The sequence below is a fragment of the Panthera leo genome, chromosome C1 (assembly GCF_018350215.1).
Source record: "Panthera leo isolate Ple1 chromosome C1, P.leo_Ple1_pat1.1, whole genome shotgun sequence".
NCBI classification, from domain to species: domain Eukaryota; kingdom Metazoa; phylum Chordata; class Mammalia; order Carnivora; family Felidae; genus Panthera; species Panthera leo.
In genome coordinates, this window is record NC_056686.1 from 33753008 (window position 1) to 33768889 (window position 15882).

At 48.1% G+C, this 15882-nt stretch overlaps 1 protein-coding gene across 1 annotated transcript; it reads left to right on the forward strand.

Moving 5' to 3' along the window:
- The first annotated feature begins 336 nt into the window (after positions 1-336).
- On the forward strand, positions 337-14087 carry MPL (MPL proto-oncogene, thrombopoietin receptor). Its single transcript, XM_042950634.1, has 12 exons — positions 337-474; positions 624-756; positions 1063-1241; positions 1789-2087; positions 2481-2643; positions 2898-3024; positions 7053-7231; positions 7393-7535; positions 9158-9317; positions 9482-9578; positions 11941-12028; positions 12254-14087. Exons 1-12 carry the CDS (start codon positions 396-398, stop codon positions 12647-12649), a joined length of 2043 nt encoding a protein of 680 aa, XP_042806568.1. The 5' UTR covers positions 337-395; the 3' UTR covers positions 12650-14087.
- The last annotated feature ends 1795 nt before the right edge of the window (positions 14088-15882 follow it).

The window sequence follows — 15882 nt, forward strand, 5'->3', positions numbered from 1 at the left end:
TCAATAGATATAAAGTCCTTAGCACGTAACAGCATAGTAAGTGCTCAGTAAATGTTGCTATTCTTGTTGATAATACGCCCTTCTATAACAGTTGACATAGAAACACACAGAGGCTTAGTCTCCTCCTGGTACACAGTCAAAAATGTAACCCCCATCTCCCTCCCAAAAGACCTGTATCTTCTCTTTCAAATTCCTCCTACCCTCCTGCCCACTCCCACTCTCCCTCCCCTGGCCCTTGGCCCCAGTGTGGTCTGGATGGGCCCCACAGGGGCAGGGACAGGGACAGGACGTGGGGCTGTATCTGACAGGAACCTGAGGGGCTGGCCCGGGAGGGGATTGGGGCCCGGCTTCCTGAGAGGAGGATGGGCTAAGGCAGGCACACAGTGCCGGAGAAGATGCCCTCCTGGGCCCTCCTGGTGGTCACCTCCTGCCTCCTCCTGGCCCCCCAAAACCTGGCACAAGTCAGCAGCCAAGGTGAGGTGTGTGGAGGGTGGAGACCACTTGTACCCAGGAAAAGGGAGCCCTGGGAGGGGTGCAAGGTAGGAGGCTCCCACTAGTCCCCTACCCTTGCCCATAAACATGCCTGGGAGGACCCAGGGCCCAACTCACCAGCTGTTCCTCAGATACCTCCTTGCTGGCCTCGGATTCAGAGCCCCTGAAATGTTTCTCTCAAACCTTTGAGGACCTCACTTGCTTCTGGGATGAGGAAGAAGCAGCACCCAATGGAACATACCAGCTGCTGTATGCTTATCCAGGGTATGTGCTGGGCTGTGCCACACTCCCCTGTATCTGTCCTGTACTTACCTCAGCCGAACCCAGCCCCTGTACCTTCCCTGCATTTGGCCCTATAAGGGGACATGCCCTCAGTAGCTACTTAAAGAACAGATGTGCTTTGGATAGTACCAGTTCAGCCCCTGCATAACCCCCAATCCCACTTATCCCAGGCACTGAGAAGAAAAATGACAGTAATGGAAATAGAAGTTGGGCTTGGGCCCAGACTTGGGTCCTCAGAGCCTGTCATGGTGGCCATGTAGGTAGAACAGACTTCTCCTACTCCCACAGGGAGAAGCCCCGTGCCTGCCCTCTTAGTTTTGAGAATGTGCTGCCCTTTGGAACTCGATACGTGTGCCAGTTTCCAGCCCAGGATGAAGTTCGCCTCTTCTTTCCACTGCACCTCTGGGTGAAGAACATGTTTCTGAACCAGACTGTGACCCAGCGGGTGCTCTTTGTGGATAGTGTGGGTAAGGGCCATCCTCCTGTCACCCTGGCCCCTCTATTTGATGCCCTCATCCAGCTCCTAGGATCAGACTGGTTGTGCTCTCTTGGGGCAACATGGATGCCCTTCATTACCAGATGCTAGAGGCACCTCAAGATCCCCTTATCATTCTTCCCAGACTTGGCATCCAAAACTAGACTTCATTTCACACCAGAGACAACCTGTGCCCCACCCCCCATCATTAACCTATTCATCTACTCATTCAACAGTTACAGACTACCTACTATGTGCCAGGCACTGTGCTAGGTGACAAGGATACAGAAATGAAGAGATCCCTGCTCTTGAGGAGCACTGAGTCTAACAAACCTGAAAAGAGGCCACTGTTCTAGTGATGAAAGGAGAAAGGATAAGGAGTTTCCTTGCCCTGGCTTCCAGGAGAGCAATGGTCTGTGATCCTCTAGAACCCAGGGGCTGCCTGCAATCCAGCTTCCAGCTCCTCCCTCTACAGTCCATGGGTTGAACCATAGACTGTGGCACTCAGAGAGTTCTGATGTACCCTGTCTTGCCCTCAGGCCTGCCAGCTCCCCCAAATATCATTAAGGCTGTGGGCGGGAGCCAACCAGGGGAACTTCAGATCAGCTGGGAGACCCCAGCTCCCGAAATCAGTGCTTTCCTGAGGCACGAACTCCGCTATGGCCCCAAGGATCCCAGGAATTCCAGTGCTCTCACAGTCATGCAGCTGCTGCCCACAGAAACCTGCTGTCCAGCTCTGCAGAGACTAAACCCAGCCCCAGCTCCGCACCAGCCTCCGTGTGCTCAGCCCATGATGCCCCAACAGGATCGACCAGAGCAGACCTCCCCAACTAGAGAAGTATCCTGGCCTTCTTCTGCCCTACCTCCTATCTCCTACCCCTAATTTTGCCCCAAGAAAGGACAGGCTGTACTTCAGGGATTCCAGATTGGGTTGGTCTTTGGGGAGTTAGTATGGGCGTGGGAACCATGTCTATTTAGGAATCTCCCACTTTGGGTCATTCATACCAACAAAATTGAGTGTTTCAGGCCTTTGAGGTCATGGGGCTTTCCCTAAAAGTTCTGAACACCACTTGAAACCCACCTACCTGGCCCCTAGTCTGTGTGCATATCTATCCAGTGGGGAACTGGGCATCTCTCAACAGGTACACTGTGGGGCTTCAAATGTAAGAGATGGAGGCTGTCTTGGTTGAGAGGCAGACCTAGATTCTGAGGCTGGGATTCTTCTCCCAAGGCTTCATCTCTGACAGTGATGAGTGGAAGCTGCCTCATCTCAGGGCTCCAGCCTGGTAAATCCTACAAGCTCCAGCTGCGCAGCCAACCTGACGGGGTCTCCCTCCATGGCTCCTGGGGATCCTGGTCCCTCCCCACAACTGTGGACCTGCCTGGAGATGCAGGTGAGTCGACAAAAGAATGGGAAGATGGGGAGGAGATGGAAAAGATCTCTAGAGAGGCCTGGACTGGAAATGGAAGCTCTGAGAGCCACGGTCCTTCCTGATGACCTCAAACTTGCCACTGGACAGAGTGTACTGTATTCAAGGAGAGAACAATGAATGAAAGTAAATATTCCAAGTTATGTGTGAAGACGATCTGGATGCTCTGTAGAGCGGGAATGTGTTGGCCCTGATGGGACTTCCTTCTGTTAACTTAGTGGAGATTGGACTGCAGTGCTTTACCTTGAACCTGAAGAATGTTACCTGTCAGTGGCAGCAACAGAACCACACTAGCTCCCAAGGCTTCTTCTACCACAGCAGGGCGCGGTGCTGTCCCGGAAACAGGTGAGAGCTGAACTGCTGATTGAGCTTGATGTAGTGAGAGAGAGACAATCACACAGAGAGAGATTGTTTGTGGTCCTCTTCACTCCCCTCCTTTATCCCAAAGCCAACTGGCCTCCACGCCCTAATCCTCGGATAGATACTTTACCTTCTTAATCTCCCTCCATCCCCACTGGAATGCCTTGGTTTCGTTCAGATTTAATCATGTCACCTGGACCACTGCAACTGCCTATTTTCTCATTCACCTGCAATTTACCCCTCATGCTGCTGACAGAGTGGCCTTTGTTAAACTCAAACTTTGAATGGTCTCCCCTACTCAAATAGGTACTGCAGCCCTCCATTATCTATCAAATCCAATCAAAACCTCGCCTTCAAGAATTATGACCAAGCACCTCACTGATCTGTCACCCCTCCCATATCCAATCTAAAACCATGTCTTATTGATTTTACCTATTAAATATCTCTAGAATCTGCCTGCTTTTCATCACTGCCATTCCCCTAGCTCACTTGGGCTACCAGGAAGACTTATTAACTGGGCACCTCTTGAATCCTCCAAATCATTCTCCACATAGGAACTGCAGTGATTTTTTTTTTTTTTTTTTTTTTTTTTTTTTTTTTTTTAGAGAGAGAGAGAGAGAGAGCTGGAACAAGCGAGTAGAGGAGGGGGGCAGAGGGAGAGAGAGAATCTTAAACAGGCTCCTGAGCTAAAATCAAGAGTTGATCAGACATTCAACTAACTGAGCCACTCAGATGCCCCTGGAGTGATCTTTTAAAGTGCAAACATGAATATAACACTCTTGGCTTTAAAGTCTTCAATAGCTTCCCACTAATCTTGGGGAAGGAAGGAAGGAAGGAAGGAAGGAAGGAAAGATAAAGAACCCTATTGTGGTCTTATAAAGTACCGAAAGACTTAGCCCCTACCTATGCCTTCAGCTTCACCTTACATTATGCTGTCTTTTCCTCTCTGACTCTTTGGTCCCCTGCTATCTGCCATAGTCTCTCCTGCCTCTGGGTCTTTGCACTTGCTATCTACCCAGCCCTCCTGTCTTAACTTCTACTTACCCTTCAATTTTCAACTCAAATGTCACCTCCTCAGGGAACCCTCCCCTGATCCTCCCCATTGGGTCCAATTATACATACTTATTGTACCATACACCTCTCCTTCTTAAGTACTTATCATAGTTACAATTTTACATTCATACTTTATGGAGTTATTTGACCGACATTATCACTCTTTCTCAGAACTCCAATTGAGAAAGGCTGATCTTGACTATACATGATCCCTAAGGGCAAAGTCAATGTCTGCTTTTACTCACCAATGTATTCTCACCTACCACAGTGCCTAGAACATAGAGGGTACTCAGTAAACAAATGTTAAATTAATGAATACTGAAAAGAACCACCATTAACAGCTTTAATGTATTCTTCCAATTTTTCCATGTACTTAAACATGTCTATACACAACATTTAATTTTCAATATAAGTTGGATCCCATTATATTTGTGGTTTGCTAACTTACTTTCTTTACTTAAAAATATGTCTTGGAGGGGCGCCTGGGTGGCTCAGTTGCTTAAGCATCCAACTTCAGCTCAGGTCACGATCTCACAATTCATGAGTTCAAGCCCCACATTGGGCTCTGTGCTGACAGCGCAGAGCCTGCTTGGGATTCTCTCTCTCTCTCTCTCTCTCTCTCTCTCTGCCCCTCCCTCGCTCATGCTGTGTGTGTGTCTCTCTCTCAAAGATGAATAAACATTAAAAAAAATTGTAGTATGTCTTGGAGCCCATTACAAAAAGATGTAACTCATTCTTTTAAATAACTGCACAGATTTCCATAGTCTAGAAGTGCCATGAATGGATTAAAGAGGAGCAAAACTGAAGTCATCATTTCTTCTACCAAAAGCTGCTCCTCCTTCTTTGTCCTCCACCCTACCATCAACTTGGTTTTTCAGGCCTGAAACATGGGAATCACTCTGGACTTCTGCCATTTCCCCACCCTCCAGATCCAATCAAAAATGGTCTTATTTCTACCTCTTCAGTAGCCCCTCAATCCATATATTTTACTCCACCCCCATTGTCACAACCCCAGTTCAGGTCCTCATCACCTCATACATGGAAACCATAAAAGTGTCCTAATAGATTTCCCTGCTTCTAGTCTGCCCTCACGAATTCTTTCCTACGACCTGCAGTTACAGTGATCTTCCCAAAGTACAATGCTAATTATGACAATTTTTCAGTTTAAAAGTCTTAAATGTCTCCATAATCACTGTAAGATTAAGCTCAAGCTCCTTACAAAGGTCATAAGGCCATCTATGACCTTAGTCTGCCCTCTCCCATTTACCACTCGCCACCAGGCCCTCTAAGCTAAGAGCATTCTGCACACTTCTAATTTCCCCCAAAGCACTATATCTCTTATCTGTGCACAAGCATGTGCCTCGTATGTCTCTTTGTCCCCTCTGCCTATCCTATTTACAGTCCAAGATGCAGTCTAAGCACTGCCTTGTCCAGGAAGTATTCTCTGACCCTCCCTGTCTGGGTTAGATTATCCTCCTTGATATGCCCCCCCAACCAGCCAGTGCACACCACAGAAAAATACCATCTGTCTGTTTTTCTGCCTCTTCCACTGGAATGAGAGCTCCTTGATTATTCCTCTATGTATTCATAGTGCCCAGCACAGTGCCTGGCACATGGTATCAATTATTTGCTGAATAAAGAAGTAAACATATAAATATATTAATAAATAATTTTAGTAACAGCTAGCCATTTAGGCATTATAATCAGGAAGGAGACATGATTCACTTGTGCAATAAACGGTTATTGAGGGTGACTATGTGGCAGGCATTGGAATAGAGTAACAAATGAAACAGAAAAGTTTCCACAATGTTGGGGCTTACATTTTAGTCAGGGGGAAAGGAAGGAGTGACAAAGAAGTAAAGAAATCAAGAAACAAGGTTATATGGTAGAGACTAAGTGGGGTGGGGGGTGGGTGCTAATCTAGACTTTATGGTCTAGAGAACCTAGAGACCACACCTAAGTGGCAAAAAAGAATGAGTCACATGAAGACCTAGAGTCAGAGCAACCCAGGGCAAGGTGAAGTGCAAAGGCAGTACATGTGGCATATCCATAGCACAGAAAGAAGGCCCATGTGGATGAAGGGTGGTAAACGGGTGTGAGAATTATAGGAGAATGGCCAGGTAGGGAAGAGTTAAATCATATAGGGCCCTGTGGTCCCCGGTATGGAGTTTGGATTCAAGGTGGGACAGAGAGCCATTGAAGGATTTTAAGCAGAAGAGTGACGTGATGTGATTTTCATTTTAAAAAGATAGGTTTCTCTGTGAAATTATAAAGAAGTACAGACAGAAGCAGAGTCACCAGTTAGAACTTTGCCTTAATCCAGGCAGGAGACAGAGGTAGTTCATCTCACGTGGCAGTGTTAAAGATTTCAGTAAATGGACAGATTTGTGATATATGCTGGACATTAGCAGATCAACACTTGGGAAGCAAATTCTGGTAGCTATGTGGAGAACAAACTGAAAGGAGTGGACAATGAAGGCAGTAAAGCCAGTTGGGGAGGATGTTGTAATAATGTTATAGTAAACTAATATATAGAGGTGACTAACAGAGCTGCTGTACAATAGATTAAAAACATAAGTATGTTTCCACCAGACAGATGAAGTCTCTTTGAAACAATCCAGTGAAGTAGGTGTTATTAATCCATTTTATCGATGAAGAAATGGAAGCAAAGATCAATCAAACAATCTACCAGAGTTGTATACCAATAAGCCAAGACATGAACTCTATAGCTCATGCTATTTTCATGTATCATCTAGCTCTTTCCCTAAGAGTTAGAGGCTGGACACCAAAGTAAAATTCAGAAAACAAAACACCATGGCAGGAAGACAGAGAAAGGTCTGGAAGCTGAGGGAGGAGTCACATTATGGTCCCTACAGGCCATATCCCCTGTGGGATGGGAATTATCAGGATTAGTCTCTGATGCAGGCCTGATTCAATAACTCTATGGGGATGATTCTTAGGGACCCCATCTGGGAGAAGTGTGAAGAGGAGAAAAATCCAGGATTACAGCCCTCCCAGTTCTCTCGCTGCCACTTCAAGTCACGAAATGACAGTGTTATTCACATCCTTGTGGAGGTGACCACAGCCCAGGGTGCTATTCACAGCTACTTGGGCTCCCCTTTCTGGATCCGCCAGGCTGGTAAGAACTTTCTTCCCTTCTCCTCCCACATAGTTCCTGCCCCAACCACTCCTGACCCCTTACCCAGCATCACCAGTTCTGGTACTTCTGACCCATGGCCCTGGTGGCATGATATCTCATGCACAGAAAGGCTTAGGCCAGTCCTGCTGGCATCCCTGTAGTGCTCATCCCCACTCCAAACTTGCACTGGAGGGAGGTCTCCAGCGGGCAGCTGGAATTGGAATGGCAACACCCATCATCGTGGGGAGCCCGAGAGACCTGCTATCAGCTCCGATACACAGGAGAAGGCCATCAAGACTGGAAGGTACGATCGAGGGGAAAATGCCCACAGACGTCACTACACACGGTATTCCTGAGTTTTATTGGATCTGTTATCAAGAGTGAAGGTGTCCATGTATCTATGTCTGGGTTTGTAGATCTATGTTTATCTGATTCAACTGGTATCTTAATCTCTCTTTGACATTTGATACTGTTGACTACTGCCATTTAAAATTTTGCCTTCCCTTTGCCTTTGGGATCAGTTTCTCCGGATTCTCATACTATTTCTCTGGCTGAACCATCTCACTCTTTCCTGCTTTTATTCTCATTAACCACACATATATACAACTTCTTACCAGACAGCTCTACATAAAAGCCCCCAGGGGCATTTCAGACCCAGTATATCCAAAACTAAACTCATCTTCCTCCCCAAGCTTATTTTACCTTTTTATTGAGGTATAAGTTACATTCAGTAAAGTACACAGATCTTAAATATACGATTAATTTGTACATGTATACACCCATGTAACTATTACCCAGATCAAGATAAAGGTTATTTCTAGCATCCCAGAAGCTCCTTGTGCCCCTTACAGTCACACACCCCCCCAAGGCAACTACTATTTTGACACCACTACTATTTTGATAAGTTTTCGCTGTTGTTGAACTTAACAAAATGGAACCATACAGTATTTCATCCTCAAACTTACTTCTCTGTTCCCTATCTGACAATGGCACTACCACTTACCCAGTTATCCAAGCCTGGAGTCATACTGGACTCTTCTTCCTTTTCCCTTGTCCCTTCCCTCCATTTATCAAAAAGTAAGTTGAGTTTATTGTACCGACAGTCCTCACATCCCTACTACCACTGCCTTCGCCTCATCTTTGACCACCCAGCCTGGCCCTCCATGCTCTTAGCACACAGAACTACTCTGTAACCCCCAACCAAGCAACTCAGGCAGCCTGACATGCTTCTTCATGTTCCTATAGTCCCCTACTTATATCATCATTATAGCACTAATTACTTGAATAATTTACTGGTTTGCATGTCTTCCTCATTAGACTTGTGAGAAACCATGTTTCATTCATCCTTTTCCCCAGTGCCCAGCCCAGCACTTGGCATATCACCAGCAGTTCCTAAGTGTTCGCCACATGATTGCTAGTCTCCCTGCCTGTCCACACGACGTTTGTTCTCTCTGTTTGGAATCTGTCCTTGTGCCCCCAGCACCTAGCATCCGCTCCTGGATGCGTGTTACTTGTGAACAATCTGTGTGGCCCTGAGTATCTGAATGTGCCCGGGGTTTCCATCGCCCGACCTGGACCCTGGTGAGCACCTCTGGCGGGATGTCCGCGTGTCCTGGTCAGTGTGTGTGTGCTTTGGGGTCAGGATGAGTAGTTAGTTCTCCGTGCAACGAGGTCTGTGTGCCAGTGTGTGTGTCGGGGCGCGTCTAAGGCCTGGCGTGCCTGGGGAGGGCGAGACCGCTGTCAGGGAGAGGCTCTCCGCCAGGATGCATGTTTTCTGTCAAGGAGGCTCGTTGAGGGGAGGGAGGGAGATCCCCGAAGATTCAAAGCTGTACGCTTCTGGCCAAAAGGATGCCAGGCTCTCGAGGCCGCGACGCCGGCAGGCCGCCGTCCGGAGCCTGCCCACCGGCTCCTTCCCCCTCCGCGCAGGTGCTGGAGCCGCCTCTCGGCGCCCGGGGAGAGACCCTGGAGCTGCGCCCGCGCTCCCGCTACCGCTTACAGCTCCGCGCCAGGCTCCACGGCCCCACCTACCAAGGCCCCTGGAGCGCCTGGTCAGATCCAGTGAGCGTAGACACTGCCTCCGAGACTGGTGAGGGCCCGGCCGGGGCAAGGCGCTCTGCGTCTGCGCTACTGGAGGGGCGCTGGCGCAGCGAGGGGCGGGCCGTGAGGGGCGGGGCCGGGGTGGGGTCTGGCCGGCCTGGAGGCGGGGCTCCAGCCTGGGGCGGCAGAGGTCTGACTGGTTTCGTCCCTTAGCCTGGATCTCCTTGGTGACCGCTCTGCTCGTGGTGCTGGGCCTCAGCACCCTCCTGGGCCTGCTGCTGCTGAGGTGGCAGTTTCCTGCGCACTACAGGTACCGCCCCGGTCACGCGGGAGACGGGACCGTGGTCCGGGTGGGGCCAGAAGCCTCTAAACAAGCATCCCAGGGTTTCTCAATGACACCCGCCCTCCCGAGGACCGCAGGGCCACACCTGTGGCTTCAGCCACCTCCGGCACGTCTCCCCTGGGAGTCGCACCGCCTGCTTACACTCTAACATGCCCGCTATCCTGGACACCTCAAACAACCCCACCTCCTGGCTCCTCATCTCAGCAACAAGGCTTCTGTCTGTCCACCCATCGCTCAGACCAGAACACTGGACACCTCCCTCCCCTTTATCTAGTCTGGCCTGGTCTGGTCATTCCACCTCCTAAACCTCCCTCAAATAGTGGCCCCCTTTTTCTAGCCCTACAGACACTACCGGGCTCACTGAAACAGAACCTCTTCTCCCTCCAATCTAGCCTCACACAGCCACCCAAATAGTCTCTTTAAAATGCACACATGGGGGCGCCTGGGGGGCGCAGTCGGTTAAGCGTCCGACTTCAGCCAGGTCACGATCTCGCGGTCCGTGAGTTCGAGCCCCACGTCAGGCTCTGGGCTGAGGGCTTGGAGCCTGGAGCCTGTCTCCGATTCAGTGTCTCCCTCTCTTTCTGCCCCTCCCCCGTTCATGCTCTGTCTCTCTCTGTCCCAAGAATAAAAAAAAAAAAAAAAAAAAAAAAAAAAATGCACACATGGATTGGCTACTCCCCTCCTTAAGTCTCATGACTAGCTCCCCAGGGTAGAGTCCAGACTCTGGAATGACAAGCAAGGCTCTGTAAAATCTGGCCCCTGCCAGAATTTGCACCCCCTCACCCCCACACTGTGCTTCAGCCTTGCCAAACTGTTGGTGATTTCCTCCACAAATCAAGTGGTTTTACTTCTCAGTGCAGGGGATATGATGTCCCCTCTGCCAGGAATACCCTCCCTGGATGACTAATACCCTTTTACCTTTAAATAACTTTCTTCACCAACTCCTAGAAAACTTTCCTAACCCTCACCTCTTGGCTACTCTCTTTGTGCCCAGTACAGACTTCTATCACAGTACCAGTAGCATTTTACGGTATTTATTTCTTTATATGTCTTCCCTCTACCTTACTTGGTCATCTTTAAATCCTCAGCACAAAGCCTGCCAAATAGCACATCCTTAAATAAATATTATTAATGACTTGTTTATATGGGAAGACTAAGGCTGAGAAGAAATGCCATTGGAAGTTATAAACAACTAAAGATAGAGAAAACAAACAAAAACATTAGGATAGCATCCTTACGCTTCAGTCCCTCCATTGGTAACATCTCTTGGTTCTTGAAGGCCTAGCTCAAAAGACAAGTCCTCCAAGCAGCCTCTTTTGGTGACCCTAGGCTAGGTTAGATGTCCCTCCTCTGTGCTCCCATCTCTCCTTGAACATACATGTCTTTCTTTGAATTTTTAATCCACTCATATGTATGAGCAGACCAGATTGTAGCCTCTATGCAGGTAATCAGCATAATAATCAGCAGGTAATCAACAAAAAAATTGGGGGAGAGGAGGAAGGTGATGCTGCTGAACCAGGCATACTCAGTTCCTTGTCCCCAGTTTGCCAGATAAATCACTCCTCCCCTTGGAGAGATACGAATGAGGTAGCAAAAGAAGCCTGAAATGTTCAGCTAAAGTCTTTCCATGTGGAAATATGAGCCGAAAGAATTGGAGGTTCCCCCAACATACCTTAATCCATACTCTTCCCAGAGAGACCACCTTCCCCAGTGACTTAGTAATAAACCCCTCTGGTTCTCTTCATTCACCCATTCAGCTAATTTTTTGAGCACCTACTCTGGGCCAGATAGTGTTCTATACCTTGGAGGACTGAGCAAATAGACAAACTCTTTGTGCTCATGGAGTTTATATTTTAGTGGAGTGAGACAGACACCGCCCCCCCCCCCCGGCAAAATGTGTAATAATATAATACATATACAATAAGTGCTATAAAGAAAAATAAAGCAGAGCGGGAAATAGGGATGGGGAAGGGAGGTGATAGTATTTTAGACATGGCAGTCAGAGAAGGCCTCTCTGACAGGATGACATTTGAGCAGAGGCCCAAATGAAATGAGGAAACAAATCAAGAGGCAGAGAAAATGGCAAGTACAAAGGCGCTGAAGCAGGGGTGTTTGAGGATACTCAAACCCCTTTTTTGAAACTCCCCACCACTGACTGCCCTTCCCTCCTTTTCACCTATGCTCCTCTACCTTCCTTTATTGCCTTGACTACACTCTTACCTCTCCGAGCCTTACTCCCTGATCTCAGCTGCACGCCCACCTCAGTGGTCTCCTCCTCCCTCCTAATTCACTCCTGTAACTTAGTCTCCTTCTCTTCCTTCTCCCCAAGGAGTCTGAAGCATGCCCTGTGGCCCTCACTTCCAGACCTGCACCGGGTCCTAGCCCAGTACCTTAGGGATACTGCAGCACTGAGTCCAGTGAGTGCATTCCCTTCCACCCTCCCCACCACCAGCCCTGCCTGCACCCGGACCCTTTCCCCACGTACACTTTTCCAAGACCCCTGCCCACCAGCATACCATCCCTAAGCTTTACCCCCAGCCTAACCCTCCTTCCTGCACAATCCAGGTCTTCCTCCCACAGGACCTGCTCTAATCTGGACTCCTCCCCCCCCCCCCCCCCCCCCCCCCGCCCATCTCTCCCAGCCCAAGACTGCAGTCTCAGATGCCTGTGAGGAAGTGGAACCCAGCCCCCTTGAAATTCTACCCAAGTCCTCAGAGAAGACTCCCGTGGCCCTGTGTTCCTCCCAGGCCCAGATGGACTACCGAAGACTGCCTCCTTCTTGCCTGGGGACCATGCCTCTGTCTGTGTGCCCACCAATGGCTGAGATGGGATCTTATTGTACCACTCACATTGCCAACCATTCCTACTTACCTCTAAGCTGCTGGCAGGCCCCTCTCTCCCAGTACCCTGGACAGATCCAAACCCACCAGACCTCTTTTCCCAACCTCCCTACCCACTCCAACCCCACAACACAAACCTCTCAGACCTCACGTCCATCCCCCTCTGTCTGTCCTCATAGTTGGGCTCCACGACACTGACCACTGATGACGACCTTTGGTACTGCTGCTGACATAAAGCCAGGACCCTCGCTTCTCACGCCAGGCTCATTTGACCAAGCTGTTCTAATTTTCACCCGTTTTCTCTCTCCTCTCTAATGCTGGACTCCTTGAAAAGACATCTCCACATCCCCACTTCCCATTTGCTCTTCAGACTAGTTAGTTCCCCTACTTTGCTAAGGAAACTACCCAGGCAGAGTTCACTTCAAACTATGAAATTGCAAGATCAAGTAGGATCTTATCAGTCCTCAATTTATTTGATCTCTCTGTGGCATCTGTCATGGTAGCTACTCATTTCCCCTTTAAATTCTCTCCTACCTTGGCTTCCATAATATTGCCATCTCTCCTGGCTCTGAGTATAGGAGGAGTGAAAGCATAAACTCTGGAATCAGAACTGGGTTCAATTCCTCTCTTACCCACTTGTTAGCTGTGTGACCTTGGGCACATAACTTAAAGTCTTTGAGCCTTGGTTTCTTGTTTATTAAAATAGGGATAACGACAGAACCTCACAGACTTGTGAAGAGAATTGAGATAACCCAAATACAGCACAATGCCTAGGACATAGTAAGTGTTTAATATATCTGAACTATTGTAATTATTCTTTCCTATTATTCTCTTATCCAGGCATGTTTTCCACCCCTTAATTATTATAGTTCTTCAAGAGTCTATTGATTTTCCTATAAGCTGATCATTCCAAAGTTCTTATCTGCAGCCCTGACTTCTACTACAGTACCTGTGATGCTTTATGCAAGTGACTGTTTACATGTTTGTCTCCCACTACTAGATTGTGAGCTCCTTGAAGGCAAGCAATGTGATTTATTTGTCTTTTCCCCCCAGCACCTAGAGCAGTGCTTGGCGCATGGGAGTAGGCCTTCAATAAATGTTTTCTAAATGAAGAAAATCTTTCTGGACAATGCCCCCTTAACCTCATGCCAAGCTCCCTCATTCTCTAGGCCATTCATTTTCAGCAGTAAATGTGCTTAGGCCATTCTGTTTATAGAGTCCCCTGACTCATTCAAATTCACAAATAAATGGTATTTTTTGCTGGCTCCAAACATACCCACTGTATTAGTCAGGGTCTTGGCAGAAAGAGTACACTCGAACTGGGCATCTTGATGAGTTTAATAAAGGCCATAGTTATAAAGATAAGGCAGGATTTAGGAAAACCATCAAGGACTAGTGCAGCACCCGAGCCCTAGCAATAACTGGGAGCTGGTACCACCCCTAGGCATCAAGGGGTAAGGGGGGAGTGTGGTTACCAGATAGTGAGAGAGTAGCTCTAAGAGAGGGCTGCCTGACAGGAGCAGTGGCCTTTGGTAGAAAGATACAACCAACCTGTAGGGACATGGCAGGGAGGGAGCCGGGAATAAATAGCTCATGCTCACTGTGCCCCCATCCTCTGTTCTCCTCTGTATTAGTTTACTAGCACTGCTGTAACAAAGTACCACAAAGTTGGTGGCTTAAACAACAGAAATGTATTGTCTCACGGTTCTGGAGCCTGGAAGTTCAGGGTGTCATTAGGGTTGGTTCCTTCCAAGAGCTGTGAGGAACAATCTGTTCCGGGTCTCTCCCCTAGCTTCTGGTGGGTTTCCTGGCAATCTTGGTGTTCCTCGGCTTCTAGAAGCATCACCCCCAACTCTGTCTTTATCTTCACATGGCATTCTCCTGTGTGTATCTGTGTCTAAGCTTCCCCATTTTATAAGGACACCAGTTTCACTGGATTAGGGCCCACTGAAACAACCTCATCTTAACTAATTATATCTGCAATGATCCCTATTTCCAAATAAGGTTCCACTCTGGAGTATTGGGGTTAGGAATTCAACATATGAATTGGTGGGGGGTGGGGAGACGCAATTTAATCCATAGTATCCTCCCATTTGTGGAACCCAAACAGAAACCAAAGCCCAAGGTAATCCATTGAGGTAAGCCATATAAATCAGCCTCACAGGGTACAGCGCATGGTAGATAGGGACAAAGAGTGGGTCTGAATGGGACAAATGGATGACATCCAGTATACTTGTTTTCCAGAATTCCTTCCACTAGCTATGGTCAAGGCTCCAACTCTATTCCTAGGGACTCAAGACTAAGATTGAGAGCCAAACCACTAAACTTCTCACCTTTACACCCACTCAGCCATCATGTCCTCACCACTTTTACTTCCTAGGGTCCATCTCCTCCATCTCTACTGAGCTATTGCTACAGCCTTCCAACTAATATCTCTGCCTCCAGTATCTCTCCTTAAACCCAACCTGTATGTTACCTCCAGACTGACTTTCCTATTCATCCCACTCCATACCTCTAAATCTTTAGCTTCACTCTTCAGAACCTGATCTCCTCCTCTTCTAGTGTTTCCCTACATTAGGATTAAAAGTGTTAACACAACGCAAAGCACATAGTAAATACTCAGTGTTTATTGAGCTATTTTTATTATCCCAACTGGGCTCTTCTACCCCCTGGATGTCACCAAATTTTATTCCTTCCATACCCTTTGCTTTCGTAGATTCAAGTCCTTCAGGTGGGAGTTCCCCCATCTAATCAGCAACTTGGCCTCTAATTATCCTTTTTTAAAGCCTTGTTCTCCTTCCCTCCAGCCTAAGACTAGTGCAGTACCCCAGCACTAGCAATGGTGGGGAGTGGGACTACCCCTAGGCATCAAGGAGGGAGGGGGGAGGGGAGTGTGGTTACTAGATTGTGAGAGAGTAGCTCTAAGAGAGGGCTGCCTGACAGGAGCAGTGACCTTTGGTAGACTAGAAAGCCTTCTTTCTTTCCTAGACTGGAAAGCTCCCTGTGTTTTCTATCCCACTTCTTCCTGGGTAAGGTAACCCAGGCACCTTGTTCTATCAGCTGGCCCTTGCCTGACTTCTTTCACCTTCCTTGGCTCTTTTGCCTTCACCTTCAAATATGCATAGGCCTGTTGGTACTGGTTCCCTCAAGTTCCCATGCTCTGCCCCTTTCTCAGTCCCAAATTTCTCACATAAGTATCCCATGCTTGCCGCCTCTACTCTGTCCCCACCCCCACCCTTCTTTCTGCTGCCCCTTCCCCAAGTATGCATTCTTCTGATCCAGCTCTCTCCCAGGTCACTGATGACTTATATGTCAGTGGCCAAATCTGGCCTTTTCTGTCATGATTCTTCTTGCCCATTTTGCATATATGAAATTCCTCCCCCTTGAAGGTCCATGTCAGTATAATCTCCACTGGCTTCTTTCATTCTTTT

Coding starts and splice junctions, on each gene's coding strand:
- MPL (XM_042950634.1), top strand. CDS start 396: ATGCCCTCCTGGGCCCTCCTGGTGGTCACCTCCTGCCTCCTCCTGGCC. Junction 1,242..1,788: donor GCTCTTTGTGGATAGTGTGG/GTAAGGGCCATC, acceptor TCTTGCCCTCAG/GCCTGCCAGCTCCCCCAAAT. Junction 2,088..2,480: donor AGACCTCCCCAACTAGAGAA/GTATCCTGGCCT, acceptor TCTTCTCCCAAG/GCTTCATCTCTGACAGTGAT.